This window comes from Microcebus murinus, chromosome 1 (genome assembly GCF_040939455.1).
Source record: "Microcebus murinus isolate Inina chromosome 1, M.murinus_Inina_mat1.0, whole genome shotgun sequence".
Taxonomy (NCBI): domain Eukaryota; kingdom Metazoa; phylum Chordata; class Mammalia; order Primates; family Cheirogaleidae; genus Microcebus; species Microcebus murinus.
In genome coordinates, this window is record NC_134104.1 from 63,912,803 (window position 1) to 63,931,886 (window position 19,084).

The 19,084-nt window shown below is 35.8% G+C and overlaps 2 protein-coding genes across 3 annotated transcripts in view; one reads left to right on the plus strand and one right to left on the minus strand.

Annotated features, from left to right (window-relative positions):
• Positions 1-15,748, minus strand: part of IQCB1 (IQ motif containing B1) — a 60,746-nt gene extending 44,998 nt beyond the window's left edge. The window contains exons 1-5 of one of the 2 annotated variants that reach the window (XM_012780520.2): positions 15,630-15,748; positions 15,077-15,166; positions 10,136-10,247; positions 9,743-9,905; positions 7,571-7,700 (exon numbers count right to left, since the gene is read on the minus strand). In XM_012780520.2, coding sequence (XP_012635974.1) covers positions 7,571-7,700; positions 9,743-9,905; positions 10,136-10,235 — 393 coding nt within the window. In that variant the 5' untranslated portion in view covers positions 10,236-10,247; positions 15,077-15,166; positions 15,630-15,748. Of the gene's footprint in view, positions 1-7,570; positions 7,701-9,742; positions 9,906-10,135; positions 10,253-15,076; positions 15,167-15,629 lie in introns of both variants that reach the window. The other variant, XM_012780519.2, reaches the window with a different exon arrangement.
• Positions 15,749-15,847: 99 nt separating this feature from the next.
• Positions 15,848-19,084, plus strand: part of EAF2 (ELL associated factor 2) — a 45,805-nt gene continuing 42,568 nt past the window's right edge. The window contains exon 1 of the mRNA XM_012780521.2: positions 15,848-16,060. Within this exon, the coding sequence (XP_012635975.1) occupies positions 15,955-16,060 (106 nt within the window). The 5' untranslated portion in view covers positions 15,848-15,954. The remainder of the gene's footprint in view (positions 16,061-19,084) is intronic.

Below are 19,084 nucleotides of genomic sequence, written 5' to 3' on the forward strand. Positions count from 1 at the left end.
CTGTGTACTTTATTAGTCTTTACTAGCTTGGAAATTCTTTAAGTGCAAGATTGTGTCTATTCTTTATATCTTTATATATTCAAAGCACCTTAAATGGTACTTAATTTAACATGGTGATTGTTATGGACTGTATGTATCTCCCAAAATCTATATGTTCAAGTCCTGACCTCTAATATGGAAGTGGGGCCTTTGGAGGTAATTAGGTTTAGATGAAGTCACGAGGGTGGTGCCCTCATGATGGGATTAGTGCCCTTACAAGAAGAGAAAGAGATAACAGAGCTCTCTCTCTCTCTCTGAACACATATACAAAGAAGAGGTCATGTGAGTACACACAAAGATAGAGGCTGTCTGTAAGCCAGGAAATGGGCTCCAGCAGAAACTGAATCTGTTAGCACCTTGATCTTAGACTTCCCAATCTCCAAAACTGTGAGAAATATCTATTTTTTAAGCAATCCAGTCTATGGTATTTTGTTATAGCAGCCCAAACAGACTAATACAATGATTGAGTTATCTTGTCTCCATAATTCACAAAAGTTGTGAATCTGCTCAAGCTGTGATAGTTGGCCCATATGTATATATAGCTAAGAACTCTTCAAAAATAAGTTGTTTCAGCCTTGTAGACTTATAATTTCTTATAAATTCTAAGATGAGCCTCTGCTGTCTTCAGATTTAAGACACTTGCTATCATATAAAATGTAAAAATAGGTCGCACATTGAATATGAAGTATTCATTAATGCCAAGTTTCACTCTCCTCAGTACTTATTTTTTGATTCCTGAGGTGTTTAGTGAGAAAATATCATTTAAAAAATTAACTGACAAAGAGGTCAGAACAAAATAATCCTGCTACATTTCCCCAAGTGGAGGTAAAGAAACTGGCTCCAAACTGGAAACGTAAAAGAAGGGAGAAGCATGTGGGTAAATCAGACTTGGGACAAGGCCCAGAAGCTAGGAGTCAAAGTAGGACTAAAGACATTTGTAACTTGTAGCTACTACCCAACTTGAAGGTAGAACCCAAAAGAGACGGTAAACAGCTTTTACAAAAAACAAAAACCAAAACAAAAACCAAATAAGAGATTGGTTAATGATTGGTAAGTATTACAAAGAAAAGCCAAACAGATTTTAAAAGAGAGATTACAAAATCTATGTATCAAATCCATGTAGATAATAAAGGTCAGAAGATGACCACGAGTAAAAAAACCAGACAGAAACCTAAAATCAGTGTGTAAATGAAGAAAACGGGTCAAGTTAAGAAACCAGTCTGGAAGCTAGATATTCAGACAAAAGTTAAGAGGACCCAAATCTGAGGCTAAGTAATTACACTGGGAATTTTTGGAGGGTGGAGGCAAACAGCAACTTTTGTTAAGGAGGATCTTCCAATGAGTAAAATCAACTTAAAGTTAGAGAATTGTATTTAATAATAGATAAAGAATAATGTAATAAGTACCTAAAAGTATCTAGTTATTTATAACATCTTATGCTCAATTGTCCTTATTAAATACAGTAATTAATAATTGATAATTATGCTTTTCTATTTTATCTAGTCTTCTAATAGAAAAAGCATAACTGAAGGGAATATCATGCTAAATTTTCAATTATTATTTACTTATGAGTAAGCTAACTCTATAGTTTAGTGTTATCCAAAAGAAATATAATGCCAGCCATCTAGATAATTTTAAATTTTCTAGTAGGAACATTTTTAAAAAGTAAAAAGAAACAGGTGCAACAAGTAACAATATACTTTATAATAGCATTTTAACATGAAATAAATGTAAAAAATGTTTTTGGTATGATGTTTTTGAAATCTGGTGGGTATTTTACACTTATAGCAGATCTCAATTTGGATGCTAAATTTTCATCAGAAATACCTGATGTGTATTTAGTATTCACAAAATTTACAGTTGAAAAAGATTTATATACTCATGTTTTCCAAACACACTTAAAAGTGTCCTAACAACTGAACTGATCATTAATTTTTAAAGTTAAAATAATTAAAAAAAAAAATCAGTTCCTCAGTTACAAAGGTGCATTTCAAGTGCTTAATTGCTACATAGGGTTAATGGCTACCAATTGTACTATATAGGGATAGACCACGAAGCCATAAACTAGATGCCATTACTTAAATTATTTAAACTGCAGGTAGAATACCTAGGAAATTTATCTCTTTAAGATGACAAATATTATATGAAAAAATAAAATATGGCCTTCTCAATATCTGATCCTGCAGTTTTCTTCACCAATCAAGCATGTTGAGCCACAATTTATCAATTTGCCCAGATAAATTGCATCTATCTCATATATCTCTAAAGTTCTGTACATAGCCTTTGGATATTATACTACATCCCTAAGAAAGCTCATACTCCATCACTTTCCTCTTCAAAGTTTTAACTTGCATTCATATTAGAGGGCTTTCCTAACCTATAGCAATAGTCCTATCCTCTCAATCAAACATCAATTCCATATTTCTAACTTGGACATTACCACTTGAAAATTCAACTAACTTCAAAGGGATTGCATCATTTTTCCCACTCAGTTTCTACCTTTGAATTACCATTTCTGTTATACATCTATGAGGACTTGAACCTAAGAGTCAGTCAGCTTAGACTCACCCTTACATTGTTATGCATTATCTATACAAAAGTGGTATCTTCCACATTTTATATTCTTTTAATTTTTTCTTTATAATATTTCATTTGACTCTCTTTGTAGTAAAGTCAAGACCCTTATCACCTCAGTTGTAGCTTACAGCAACAATTTGAAATGGTCTCTTCTACTCTATCCAGCATACTCTTAAGTCTTCTCAAAAGCCTCTCCACTATTTGTAGAATCAAGTTCAAACTCCTTTCTGAAACTCTCTACCCTTCACAGTCTTGCTCAACTTTACTTTATCTTTCAATCTTTTTCAATGAGAATACTATATCTAAGTCTGGTAAGTATCTGCACTGGAATTCAAGTATGCCATACTTATTTCTCTTTCCTAGTCTTGGCCATTTACCCTACCTATAATGCCCTCATATTTCAAATCTCACCTATTCTCTGAAAACAGACAGACCAATTACCATTGGCTCTATAAAGCTTTACTAATCACTCTTGTTCATATTGGTTGCTCCTTCCTCTTCCCCTTTATAGAAGTTACTTTTGTATCAGTTATGGGCCAGATAATATTTTTGGCATTGCAATCTCTAACAACTACTGAACTCTACTGCTGTAGGGTGAAAGTAACCAGGAACAAAATAAACAAACAGGTGTGGCTATGTTCCAGCACAACTTAGTTTACAAAGACAGGCTGGATGTAGCCCATAGGTCATAGTTTATTGATTCATGCTTTTTGTAAGCAAAATTATAAACTCTGAAGGGTGTTTTGGATGAGTATAACATTTAAATTTTTAGACTAAGTAAAGCAGATTGCTCTCCCTAATGTGGGTAGGCCTCATTCAATCAGTTGAAGGCTTAAATAGAACAAAAAAGCTGACCCTCTGTCAAATAAAAGGAAATTCCTCTTGCCTGGCTTCCTTTGAGCTGGAATATCATTTTTTCCTGACTTCAGACTCAAACTGAGACACTGGTTCTTCCTGGGTCTCAAGCCTGTTGGCCTTTAGATTGGCACTATGCCATTGGCTCTCCTGGTTCTCAGGCCTTTAAACTCAGTCTACACCATTGGTTCTCCTGGGTTTCCAGCTTGCCAAATGCAAATCTTGGGACCTGTGAACTTCCATATTTGCTAATTCTTTACAATTAACCAATATCTCTCTACATATTATTGGTTTTGTTTTTCTGGAGAACACTAATTAATACATCTGGCTTTTCCCAGTATGTATTTAACACAGAGAAAGGAGTTAAAACAAAAACATGCAGTCTAACTAGGCTGAGGAGTCAGAAATTGGAGTTTGGGGCTGCCAGATAACAGCTTGGAAAGAAGTGAGCAACAAAGTAGGGAGCTTCAAAATTCCATTGAATTATTGACTCCTATATTGTGTAAATGTGGAAAGAAGTTCTAAGGAGCCCAGGAGATCTATAGCTGGAAGGCTAAAAGAAATTAGCAATTTCATCATCTGCCCAGTGCTAGGCATACAGAGTTTGGAGTTCAACTTCTTCCAAGTCAGAAAGAAGGTCTGCGTTAACATCTTGAGCTTTGGCCTAAACCACAAAAGGACCATACCTTGACCATGAACCAGGATAAAGGGCAATACTCCATAGCAAAACAAAGATTTATAAGTAAATCTACTTTGAGAAAGGCTAAAACCAAGCCGCCACAGGATCAATTGATCTGCCAGAATATAACTATTCTGAACAGTCTTCAGAGGAAGATTAAGATTGTTCTTCTGAAGGACTGTTCCTCTGTTTCTATAATGTGTCATTCACAGTGTCCACTCTAAACAAATTAATAAACATGTGAAGAAGCAGAAAAATTCAATCCAATGTTCAAAAGAAGTAGTTAATAGAAATAGACTATCAAATGATCCAGGTATTGGATTTATACATAAGAACGTCACAGTAACTATAATAAATATGGTAAAGAATCTACAGGAAAAGATGGCTATGAGAGGTGAAAAAGAGAATTCCAGAATAATTAAGCGAAGTAAATAGAAATCATAGAATTTAACAAAATAAAAAAATTAAACAATATAATACATGAAAAAATCCACTAGATGGGATTATTAGCACATTAGACACTGTATAAGACACGGTCAGTGAATTTGAACACACACCAATAGAAATTGTCCAAACTAAACAACAAAACGATGAACAAAGCCTCAATAACCTGGAGTCCTAGAGGGAAAGTAGACAGAATAGGGCAGAAAAAAAAATATTTGAAGAAATACTGGTTAAAATTTTCTTACTGTGAATATATTAACTCAGATACGTGACACTAAGCAAATCCCAAGCAAGATACATACAAAGAAATCCATAACAGAGCTCATTGAAGTAAAACTGCTGAAAACAAACAAAAAAAGTGAATATCGGCTGGGAGCAGTGGCTCATGCCTGTAATCTTAGCACTATGGGAGGCTGAGGTGGGAGGATCACTTGAGGTCAGGAGTTTAAGACCAGCCTGAGCAAGAGCAAGACCCCATATATCTACAAAAAAAAAAAATAAAAAAAATTTAGCTGGGTATGGTGGCATGCACCTGTAGTACTAGATATTCAGGAGGCTAAGGCAGGAGGATTGCTTGAGCCCAGGAGTTTGAGGTTGCAGTGAGCTATGATGATGCCACTGCACTATACCGAGGGAGGCAGAGTGAGACTCTGTCTTTAAAAAAAAAAAAAAGGAATGTTTTAAAGGCAGCCAGAGATAAAGAGCAGCCTTATATAGAGAATGACAAAAATGAAGGCTGAATTTACATCAGAAACAATAGATGTCAGAAGACAATGGAACAAAATCTTTAAAGTGCAGAAAAAATAAACAAAAGTCCAATGAAGTAGAATTATACACATGCAACAAAAATATTTCTCAAAATGAAGGCAATATGAAGACATTTTCACATAATCAAAAGCTGAGAAAATTCATTACCAATAGAACTATACTGTAAGAAATGTTAAAGGAGGCTTTTCAGCCTGAAAGGAAATGAAAACAAATGAAAATTCAGATCTGTATGAATGAATAAAGATGACTAGCCATAGTAAATATAAAAGACCATTTTTCTTCCATTTCTTTAAATTCTTTAAAAGTCAACACGCTATTAATTTAATGTGAAAATAATAATTATGGTGGATTTTATAATATATGTAAAGTAAAATATATGACAAAATAGCACAAAAGATGAAAAGTGGTATATATAACAGGGAACAACAACAACAACAACAAAACAACAAACAGCAAAATGGTAGAATTCAACCCAATCAGACCAAGAATTACATTAAATTCAAGTAAATGACACCCTTTAAAAATAGAGCTTGTCAGACTAGATGTAAAAGCAAGACCTGATAATATGCTACTTATAAGAGATCTATTTTAAGTATAAGCAGAGGATTAAAAAGTAAAAGGCTGAGAAAAAACTACAGTAGTCATAATCCCCCCTTTATCCATGGAAGCTATGTTCCAAGTTCCCCAGTGAATGTGTGAAACCATGGATAGTACTGAACCCTATATATGTTTTTTTTTATCTGATAACCAAGATGGCTACTAAGTGACTAATAGGTGGGTAGGGTATACAGGATGGATATGCCGAACAAAAGGATGCTCATGTCCTGAGCAGGACAGCACAAGATTTCATCAAGCTACTCAGAACAGCATGCAATTTAAAACTTAGGCATTATTTATTCCCAGAATTTTCCATTGAATATTTTTGGACCACTGTTGACCACAGGTAACCACAGAAAGCAAAACTGCAGAAAAGGGGAACTACTATATTATGCAAACCCTAATTATATGAAAACTGGAGTGGCAATATTAGTAATAGTAAACAAAGAAGACTTCAAGATAAGGTATATTACCAGAGATAAAGAAGATCATTTCATAATAATAACAGTATTCATTCATCCAGAAGATGTAACATTCTTACATTCTTAAATGTGTAAGTATCTAATCACAGAGCTTTAAAATATATGAAGCAAAACCTGATGGAACTAAAGAGAGAATTGGACAAATCCACAATTGTAGTTGGAGATTTTAGTACCCTTTCTCACTAAAAAGTGGAACATGTAAACAAACCAAACCAGTAAGAATTTAGAAGACTTTAACAATACTATTAAACAAATTGACCTAATTGACATTTATGGAACACACAACAACTGCAAAGTACACATTCAAGTATACAAGTAGTCCTTGCTGTTGCGTAGTATCATGTTAAATGAAACCTGTGTGTATCAAAATCTTTCCATGGTTCTGTTATGCATGCGTTTCAGTTATGACAACATGGTGCAAAGCAAAAGTTGCTTGTAATGGTACATTCACCAAGATAAAACATTTAGAGGGCTACGAAAACAAGTTTAAAATATTTCAAAGGATTGAAAAGATATAGAGAATGTTACCTAACCATTATAGAATTAAATTAGAAATTGATAACAATACAGTATCTAGAAAATCTTCAAATATTTGGAAATTGAGCAACATACTTCTAACCTCATGAGTCAAAGAAGAAGAGTATGTATATAGTATCTTGCACAATGTACCCAAGAAACACTTGAAAAGATCCCTATGTTTGGGTTGAAATATTTTGATTAGAAAAGATAAGAAAGATATCAAACAGAAAGTTCATCTTTATTCTTCTTCACTATTGTAGCTACTCAGAAAAGTCCCAGGCCTAGAGAAAATACTTTCCTCAATTGTTAATTTAAGTAGAAAGTATGTTTTAAAAAGAATGGCATGGAAATACGTATCTATGGGTGCTGCCCAAAGTTGAACAGTAAGGCAAATCCTTCAAAAATGAAATATATTAATAGTATACTTTAGCCAATATTTTAAAAATTTCAAATATAAAGATTTTTTTTGTTGTAACCTTAAAAATGTTTAAATCCACAACTCTAATGTACTTTCAGCCAAATATTGCACATTCAAAAAATAATGTGGAACATCTTCTCAAAAATTAAGCTGATTTGGCTAAAAAATATGAAACACTAAATAAACACATACCTTAGCTGCATTGATGAAACATGTTTGCAATCGTCTTCCCAAAACTAAAAAATTTTCTGCAGCTGATGGAAGTAATTCATTGTAAAATTCCTCTGCATCTTCTCCTGGCTCTAAGCCCACACAGCAATGGCTGAAATAAGAGTACAAGTTTGTGTTAATTATAAGTTTCAGTTGAATACTCAAGTTTCTATAGACACTACGCTTTATTGAGAATTTTTAGTATCCTTCTTTTGTTTTATTGTCAAGCCAATAAAGAATTTCTTACATTGGAAAATTAGCCTAACAACTTTCTAGAAAAGTAAACAGTGGTATGGACCTTGCTTACATTTAGGTCCAGGATGCATACATCCTAAAAACCTACATGTTAACCCTTGAGGAAATAAAAGACACTTGGCTCACAATAAAGAGAAACAAGCCATGTTTTCAGTATAATTACTTTAAAAGCCATAGGATGCCTTAAGAGTTTAATTCACAAATATCATTTGTGTTAACTGATCCATTTTAAACATCTGACAGCTAAAAAATACTCAGGTAGGATTAGTCTGCAAGGAACAGATAAGGAAATCAAACACTAATTTCATAACAATTCTACTTCCTACAAAATATTTGCTGGCATATTCCTTATATAGAAGGGAAATCAGCAAAAACCTAACTCTAGTAGGAACACTCTACAATATACATTAAAAAAGAGAAAGTCATTTAGAGAAATGGAGCCGCTTGAAACTGCACATAAAAGTCACTCCCTGGATATAAGTTAAATATATTCAGAAGTCTCAATAAGAAGTATTTTTGTAGACTAATATCAAAAAGAGCCCCAAACCCAAGAATGGTCTCTATGTGTGTACTCTAATGAGTAAGTACTGCTGGTTGAGTCTTTTCAACAAAATCTGTAGATACTAATAAACAATAACAACTACATATTATGCATGCTAAAATACCTAAGTGGCTAATGTTCATATATTGATAAGTTTTATTTTTCTTTTATTTGTTTGTATTTTGAGTCCTAAAATTAATGGGCTAACACTCACGTCTATCAGCTTTTCTTTTCTCCTTGGTTTCTAATGTTAAGAGTATCTATTTTGATTGAGAGCATTAATAAATGGAATTATGTTTGTGTGTTCACAAACATAGGAATTTCTTAAGTCTTGGATTCTACCCCCTGAGAGCCTGGCTCAATCAATATTGTCATCAGCTAGCATTTCTAATCAAATGGCTTTATTTACTTAAGAAAATCATTAATATTAATATTAAAAGTTAAAGTACAAAAAAGATTATTATATACATTGGTTAACTGTTCTTTCTAACTGTATAGTTTAAATTTGGCCTTTACCTAGTAACAAAGTAGGAATAAACAGTTTAGAAAGCTAGAATCCAAGACATGGTATAAATAGGACAAAAGCCCTTTAGTGAGGATAGTTTGTTAAAATCAAATGGCTTGTCTAAAAAACAAAAAAACGAAAAAAAAGAAAGCTGGGATCCAGTTACTAAATGCACACTTCCAATTACTTAACCAGGAAGTGGTTTGGGCACTGAGAACATGTGGTTTATTTCACTGCCTCCTTTTAAAAAATGATTTCGATCTCTTTTCTATGAAATTCTAGCATGGCAGTCTACCAGTAAGTGTTGCTTCTAAATTTTATTGACAGGATTTGGGCAACTGAATAAAACAGAAGGTAACCAAACCAATACAAACTAAAATGACTAGTTTTTATATATGTTCTCCTATAGTACTTTGGGTGCATTACTTTCATTTTAGCACCTATTTCATTCTGCCTTGTACCATACATTTACATGACTATCATCCAATCTCTATTTTAAGTTATTTAATTACAAAACCAGTGCCTTAATGCCTTTATTTCTTCAAATATTACTTAGTCAATAAAGAGTATATTAAGTAGGCATTTGGGATTCAGTAGTGACCACAAAAAAAAAAAAAAAAAAAAAAAGATCACCATCTTCATGAAGGTTATGGAGTAAAATTTTAGGCAGTCAAATAATTGCACATAGAGTTATAAACAATCATATACAGTATGAAGGAAAAGTACAACCAAAATCTATCACAGGAGGTTGCCAATGCTTGTTAGGCAGATGAATAGAAAAGAAGCAAATGTTGAATATCAGAATCAACTACTACATCCCTGAAAAACAAACTAACTTAGTGCTTCAATTTACCTTAATATCTGCGTAAGCTGAGATATTGTAGTCCAACCACCCTGAATTCGAGAACAGTCTTGACTGAGGACCAAGAGGCAATATTGAACAAGGTCATAGCAATATATATCTTGCTTGATTTTCTTCAACTCTGAGCTTCCTAAAGGTGTGTTGTTTATTATTTCTAAGGCAAAAGGAAATAAGATATACTTATTTTTGCTCAATACATCCAGGGGCTATTTGTATTTTTATATGTTGAATAACATTAAAAATAAATTATAAGGCAAAATCACTGCTCTATCATAGTGTTACAATTTCTCTGAACAAATTAGAAACAAATCCTAAAATTGTGCCAATGATGAAATACTGTTTTTTATTTAAACGGTGTTACCAATTACAAGAAGATTTTCTTACCTTTTAACTTCAACAGTATAACAGGGACATTCTGCTCAGGACTTTTTGCAACTTCAGCGGCTAGAGCTAAGATCCTTGGGTCTGTACCTGTTGGCTTCATTTCTCTTATCACCTATACTTTAGCAGAATCAAAGAATAAAGGTCAAATGCCCTAAAATATTCACTACCTAAATAATATTTGAAATACAATTACAATATAAATGAAACTTAGCTTTTCTTACCTTGTTAAAGAAATGAAGCATAGATTTTTTTCATTTCTTCCTTATAGTAAACTCTTGTTTTCCTAACTGTATAACTCTACAAAAGCTCTAGATTCCTACACTCACATGTAACAGCTATAGTAGATCTTGTTTATTGTGCACTCACTAAGAGGAACTGTGCTAAGACCTTCACATTCTCTCTAATCTGCACAACAATCTAGCATAGGAATTATCATACAAGAAAAACTGCAAAAATAGCTAACGTGGCAGGTTTAAGACTACTTGTTATCTTTTCTAAGGTCTGCTTACAAGGTTGGCCCTTGGCTTACATTTAGAAATTGGATTTCAGGAGGGTTTCTACCATTCTCTGACAAGAGTGGCTCACTGTGCCTAAACTATTTTTAAAAACAATGTGGTTTATGCTGAACACCTGCTTTCCTACCAGGATTCTTGGAATTCTGGTATATACCAACAGAGGGTGACTACATAACCATCCTCCAATAAAAATCCTGGTCATTAAGTATCTAGTGACCTTCCTTGGTCTTAGATAACACTTCATAGGTGGTGTCACAACTGGTTGCTGGAGGAATTCAGCATGTCCTATGTCCCTCCACTGGAAGAAGACTCTTGTAACTCTGCACTTGGTTTCCTCTGTATTTCACCCTATATGCCTTTTCCCTTTGCTGATTTTGGTTTACATCTGTTCACTACAATAAATCAATACTACTGTATCTTGAGTCCTGTGAGCCCTCCTAGTGAAGCACTGAACCTAGGGGTTGTCTTGAGGAACCTTAACACACTAAGACTCAGAAATGTTATGTAATTATAAGATAACCAAAGATTGTTCATAAACAGTATAGTGAATAAAATTAATTGTCCTAAAATTTTAAAAGTCCACATCCCAATTTGTTGCTAAAATTTTCTATATAAAGTTTTAAAACATTTGAAGCTCAAAGATATCATTTAATAAAAACCATCTTTCATTACTTATAATTAATAAAAGCTAACATATAGTATTTATTATGAGCTAAGCAATGTGCTCAATGCTTTTATATGCATTATTTTATTTAATCCTCACAACAGGACTATGAGGTAGAGCCTGTGATCATCTCCATTTCAGATATATGTATATGTATGTATGTGTGTGTGTACATATATCTGTTTTTGTCCATGATTCCTGGCTCATAACTTCCATATCCTTTGTTACAGATGTTTGTTAAAATGTTAGGGTACTTTAGGCCTCAGAAAACAGAATCTGCCCTTTCACCTGCTCCTTTTTCTCCCCAAGGCAGGGGGAATCTTTCCTGCTTTCTCTGATCTACCTTATCTGATTGTAGGTCATAAGATCCACATTTCAGAACAGGTCTTGCCCTACACCCTGGAAGCAGAGTTCCCAACCTTTTTGGCACCAGGGACTGGTTTCATGGAAGACTGTCCAATTTTTCCATGGACAGTGGCAGTGGGGCAGAGAGTTGGGAGGGGTACAGAGCTCAGGCAGTGATGTGAACAATAGGGAGCAGCTGTAAACACAGATGAAGCTTTGCTTGCCTGCCTGCTGCTCACCTCCCGCTGTATCCACTCCCCCCGCCCCCCACTTCCTAAGTTTCATGGACAACAATTTTTCCACGGATAGGGGCAGGGGGCAGCAGAGCTCTACAGCCTGATCCCTAACAGGCCATGGATGAGTACCCGTCCACAGACCGTAGACTGGGGACTTCAGGCTGGAAGAAATGCTGCACAGAAAGACCAAGAAGAATCTGAACAGATAGACCTTGCTGAGTTTCCCCATTTAGTCTATTAGTATTATATTGTCCAGTCACATTTCTACATGGTTGTCTTTGCTTCAATCATGCCTATCCAATGAAGTCTCCATAAAAGGCCCAAGAGGATGGGGTACAAGGAACTTCTGGATAGCTGAATATATAGAAGTTACTAGAGGGTGGTCCATCAAAGGACGGAGGGCATGCGAGCTCTGCACCCATTCCCATACCTCACCCTATGCATTTCTTCTTCTGTATCCTTCATAATATCCTTTACAATAAACAAAAAAAAGTGTTTCCTAAAGTTCTGTGAGACACTCTAGCAAATTAACTGAGCCCAAGGAGGGGATTATGGGATTGTCAATGTATAGCTGGTCAGTTAGAAGCATAGGTAAAACAACCTAGTGTTGTGATTGGCGTCAGAAGTAGGGAGCAGTCTTGTGGGACTGAACCCTTGATCTACACGATAGTGTAGAACTGAATTGGAGGACACCCCACTGGTGTCTGCTGAGAACTGACTGCTTATTTATTGGTGGGAAGAAATCCCCTCACATTTGGTCACAGAAGTCTTCTGTGTTGACTTTTGTGGTGTGAGAGCAAAGAAAAAATGATTTTTATTTTTCTACTCATACATCCCTTATTATGTACAATAAATCATTAAAAGACAAGTTTCCTGAATATACTTTAAAGAAAGCCCAGTATAACTCCTGGAACGTAGTAGGCACAAACTTTCCAAGAGAATGAATATAGTTATCTCATTCTTTCCAACAGCTACATTATGCTATGCTTACTTTGTAAGAATGCATCAAAATATATTTAAACATTTCTACTGGAGGTCATTCAGGCTGTAAGCTATTATAAGTAACACTGCAATGAATATTAATGTACACATCTTTATACACTTATTCTAGTATTTCTGTAGGATGAATTCCCTTTGATGATGGATGGCTAGGTCACAGGACACACATATTTTAAATTTTTACTAGATTATACCAATTTTTCTCCAAAGTGAATGTTCCAGTTTATGCTTCCACCAACAATACATGAGGGTGCTCATTTTACTATACTTTCAGCAATACATAATATTGTCATTTATATTTTTGCCAATCTGCTAGATGAAAAATGGTATAATCTTGTTTTAATTTGTATCTCTTTGATTATTTGGGAGGTCAGGCACATTTCACGTTCCTGGATATTTTTTCCTATATATTTCTATTCCTATCCCTTGGCCATATTTTTATTGGCTTGTCTTATTCTTTTAGAGATTTTCATACATGGATATAAATCTTATTTTTTATATTGGCTATAAAAATTTCTCCTTGACTGCCATTTATTTTTTAAGTTTGATTATGGTTTCTTTATCATAGTTTTACAACTTTTATGTAGTCAAATATAACAGTCTTTTCCTCTATGGGTTCTGCCTTTTGTGTCATGTTTAAAAAGATCTTTTCTACCCTAAGAGCTAAAAAATTCTCCTAACCTTTTTCAGTGTTTTTATAGTTTTGTTTTCCTTATATTTATATCTTAAATGAAGGTATTTGTTGTGAATGGTGTGATATAGCAATCTAACTAAATTTTTTAAGTTAAATGAGGTTATAGATTGGTGAAAAAAAAACAAATGCACATAGCTGTCATAAATTCCTGAGGTAACTGGCCATGAACAGATATAACAGAAACAGTCTGAAATGTCACATTTTCATACACTAAGTATACACACACATACACACATAGGGTATATTTTTGGACTCTATTTAGTTTCACTAATCTATTTGTTTATTCTTGAGCTAGTACAATATAGTTCATTTTAATATACGTTTGGAGAAAATTCCTATCAGAAGGTAAGCTTCATGATGGTAAATCCATACCATCCTTGGTAGCTTCCTTCTCTGGTTCACTACCATATCCTCAGTGGCTAAACTAGTGCCTGGCATGTGGTAGGTACTTCACAAATACATGTTGATAGAATGAATAAATACACAAACTGAGTATTCTGAGACTCAATTTCTTGATCTTCTGCTTTTATTTTTGTAACAATATGGAAAGCTCAGATTTCTGGTTGAAAACCTTTCTAAAGTAAAATAGGCTGAAAATAGTTCATGCCTTTCAAGCTACCATAATGAAACATCACTAAAACATTATCATCACCAAATATATGTAGAGCAGTATGGCAGATGTAAGGTTCAATATAGGCCACATTCCCTGCTAATGTTCTGGTATTTATATGTACATATATACAAACACACACATAAAATACTTAGGTATGTAAAATATATATGTTAAGTGCTAAATTAGATGACACAGATGATAGGAATACAGACCATAAAGTCAGAGGACTGGGCTTCTCTGAACTAGTTTTCTTACCTGTAAACAAAATAGCAATTCCTACCTCTCGGAATAATTCAAGATTTAGAAGAGAAGGCAGCCACCAATGATGGCCTTAAAATGTAGTATGATAGTAGAACTGTGCCTTTGGAGAGCTCTTATTATGTCCCATGAATTGTTTTAATTGTTTTCACATATTAATTCACTTAATCACCTCAACAACTCTAAGGGATAGGGTTTTCACCAAGTTTAACAATAAACATACTTAACATTGGAGAATTTAATTAGTTTCCATAATGTCACATTGTGAAGTATGAAGATGGGGTTCAAACTGGAGCCAGATTCTGGGTCCAGAAACTGAACATTTATCTATGATATGAAACAATGTCAATACACCTTAAAAGGGTAGACTACAAACAGGTTGAGGGAGACACATTCATCTCCCCACCTGGCACAATAAATTGACAAATCTGCCTAAGGTAGAGGTAAGTAAGAAAGTATAGTTCGATCACATAATTACTCTGAAAAGCAACCACCTGTTATGGAAACTTTCTAAACTCTCTCTTGAGTTCTTCTCCAGTACAACACTTCTCCCATCTTTACATTAAATTCATGAACTCTGACAGAAAAACAATGACAATTTGTTAATTATTAATTACCCTGTTGTCAAAGCACCAGCTCCAGCCTCAGTCTTGATTCTCTGAGAATCACGTCTCCCTGGACGTGTCTGTTAAGGCCTCCACGGATCACTGTGATAGAAATAAAAGAAAGAAATCCAATGCAATCCAGATGCAACTGATCCTAAACTGTCTGCAGTTCCTATCTCCGAATCCTCTTTTTTCCCTCCCTACACCTCCCCTTCTCCAGTCCTAAAACCACCAGGAACTTCCTCTGGTACAAAAAGGTCAGAAACGATTACCGAGGTAACCGCGTCGCTTCCAGTCAGGTCCAAGGACCCACACTATGGGACCGCGAGTTCCTTTACTCCGGATTCTGGACCCGGCTTCGACACTACCAGGCGTTGTGCCCAGACACGAACCCTCCCCGGGCCTCAGTTTCCACACCAGATCTCCACAGAGAGGGCGTGGAGCAGGCCGAGTCTCCCGTTAAGAGCTCCTACGTGCCGGTTCGCTTGGTCCAGGAGCTTGGGATCCGGGCCTGCGAGTACCCTTGAGCCCACCCCTTCTCCAGCCGCCACCTCAGCTCCGATACCTCATCCTCTCTTCGCGTTCCTCCACCAAAGGACGCTGCGCCCACCCAGTACCACAGCCTTGCGGCCTTCCCAGGACAGCGTGCGTCGCAACGCGGGAAGGGCCCTGGAGGCGGGACCAGGAGCCTCGCAGCCAAGGGGCGGGGCGACCTTTGCCAGGAAGCCAATCAGAACGCGAGAGGCACCCAGTGGGTCCGCGCGGGGGTTGCGGGGCGGAGTCTGAGGTGGCGGCGCCGGCTGCAACTAATGCAGCTGCTTCAGGCTGAGGTGGCAGTCGGTGGTGAGCTCCAGCGGCGGAGGAGGTAAAGTTGGAGCCGAAGGATAGTGATGAGTGGCGCGGCGGGACTCTCACACGTTGACGGTCGCGAACGGGTTCTCAGATTAGGCGAGAGTTTCGAGAAGCGGCCGCGCTGCGCCTTTCACACTGTGCGCTGTGAGTGAGACTGCCTGGGGAATAAAGTGGGGTTGCAGGGAGGCTAACGAAATGGGGATGTGAAGGCACAGACTCCTCTGAGTTGTGTTCCCACAGTCTCCCTTACTCTGCTGGAGATTGCAGGGGCAGCGCGATCCCCTCCCCTGCCTGGAGTCCTAGGGGGTCGGTGGAAGGAGTCCGAGTCCAGCAGGTGTGGGTAAACCCTGGGCAGAGGGCGTTAAGTGAGATCCGCAGACCGGAAGGGAAACTTTGTGAAGATCTGCAGGAATAACTGTGAGGAAAGATATGACAGGTGGATGAGGCAAAATGGAAAGGAAAATAATAAAGTGTCAAATGGAAGGGGCAAAGGACTGAATGCAGGGGGAAGGGAATGCTTTGGGGCTGGTGGGACAATATTCTCTTCTTCATTTTTCTCACCTTTGGCTGATGAAGGTTCTTATTTAGTGTGTTCTTGGGGACAAATTTTCAACCATCCCAATAATCTGTATCTCTTTGGACCCCAGATTTCAGTCAGTTATCAAATACTGATTATCAAAGTCTTGGAGGCTATGTTAATAATTTCTTTATTCGGAAGATAATTAACCTCCCTATGATTTCTACTCTTTGGTTTTCCTTATGTTCTTTGGAACCAGTTTTAATAAATTATTCTCTTTTATGTTGTTAAGATAGAAAAGGGAGCTCTTTTGCTTTAATAATTGAATGATGTAGATTCCAAGAAGGAAAATATAGCATATATGATTTCATGTTTATATGTAAAACATTCATTCTTTGCATAATAGCCTTCATAGAATTCTAGAGCAGGAAGGAAACTCTGAGGTCATTGAATCATACATAACCTCTCATTTTTCTGTGGCAAAATTGTAAAGTGGGTATTTTTTCACTTCCTTTTCTCAGCCTTGCCCTTCCTTAGTATCTTATCAGTCTGCCTTTCTCAGTCATTCTGTCCTCAGGCCATTTAGAGACCTTTATGGTTTTTACTCTGAACTGTTCCATGATTCAAACAAAACACCCAATTAGACACTGCCAAAGTTTCATGGAGCAATAAACTCAGTCTGTAGCCAAAAAAACCAAAACCAAAACAAAATAAACAAAAACCCCACCCAATTAAAACACACATTGTCCAAAAGTTTACTTAAGTTATAGGTTCCAGTAACTCAGCATAAAAGTATGAGGAACTAATAGTTTTAACCCTCCAAGGATATATTTACATTTTATAAAAGGATTTTATTAAGCAAAATTAGCATCCAATTGGTAGAATAAATTGAGATATTTGTGAACAGAGATCTTTAACACTGTCCATTGTTTATTCTTCTTTACCATACTCTGTCATCCAGAGCTCCCCATAGAGAGGCAGCTAGTGCTGTCCTAGCTCTGCAGTTTCTCTCTCTTCAGTTCTGTTTTCTAGAAGTATGATATGGTTATTTGGTTTCTCCATGCCTTTTTTCTCAAATATTATTGCTTCTCTCCTTTCCACTTCCTTCTTGGGTGTGCAGTAGTCTTAGTATTAATTTTTCAAGTTACAAGTTTTAAGATTATAAAAATTTTCTCAGGAATATAGTTTTATATAATTTGGGTACGTATTCTCTTTTTAATGACACAACTCCCAAATTAAATGAATAAAAAATAGTCTTTGGAAATAATCTTGCAAGAGCTTTCAAAGCCTTTCACTTACAAAAGTTCTTAAAATGCTGGAATTGTGTCTTCAAAATTGAAGAATCAGATAATCCAGCTGTAAGAATGAAAATACACAAAAATAACACAGCAACAATCACCACAATAATAATAAATAAATAAATCCAGATGGTTGAATACACACTTAATCCTGTGGAAGACATTAGAAAGGTTTTCAGCCCTTATTTTTTTCTTGTTGAAACAAGCATAGTAATGGCACAGAAGCATTTTGGATTTATTTAAATAAAACCAGTCATTATCCTTGAAAACAGGTTCATTTTCTTTTTTTTTTTTTTTTTTTTTTGTTAACCAGAACATGTGGATAGGTTCATTTTCAATGTGATCCTCACTCTTGAGAACTCAGAGTGAAGGATGGAAACTATTGAATAGTGTGACTCTGTTGTTCATACATTGCAGGTGGACCTAGTTTATAACAGACACTCAAACCAATGTAATCTGGGAGAAAGTAATATTCTATCTTTATGTACAGGGGCAATTGTGCCTTTCTGATATGCTGAGGCTTCCGAGAAACCTAAATGTGAATTTCTGGCCTCCACCATCTATATATGTAATGTGACTTTGGGAACATTAGCTAAGCTCTCAGCCTCAGTTTTCCTATGTGCAAAATGATAATAATAATATCCATATTTCAGAGTTTTTGTAAAGATTAAATAAAAATAGGATAAATGACTTAGCACAGTATTTGGCACAGGGTAGAGAATAAATAGTGGTCACTGTTATTTCTGAAGAGTTATATTCATATGTCTATGAGAAGTGCCAATGATAACTTCCTTAGACTTTGAAAACACATTTATCAGGGCTTGGCAATAAAACCTATCAAAAAGAAAGTCTGGCAAGTGGTAGGAAGGGCATGGGATGTTCTATCAATGATAAGCTAAATGCTAGCAATAGATGCTTCACTGTGTTAGAAGAGTTTGAACAGGACTCATTAGAATCAATTTTGGATTTGGGCTAGTACTAGTTTTACAGTTCATCCAGATAGGGAATAAATTGTGAAATCCTAAGTTTGTAAATGATACCACTTTTTGCTGTCATGAAATAATGAGCTGATGAGCAATGACTACAGGAAGATTGTCTGAGACTTTAAGTGGACTCACCCTGCAAAAATAGTAGTTAAGCTTTTGTGTGAGCAAATATCAGAAAGTACACTAAGGAAAAATAAAATTAAGATTATATTTATAGCTAAGGTTTTCTGAGCAGTGTGGTATAGTAGAAAGAGTGCAGGCTTGGGAGTTAATTGAATTCATTCAAGTCCCAGGGAACAAATAGTAATTGTGGATTATTTTTTGAAGATATTGACATTATGTGATGCTACAGCCAAAATAATCAGAA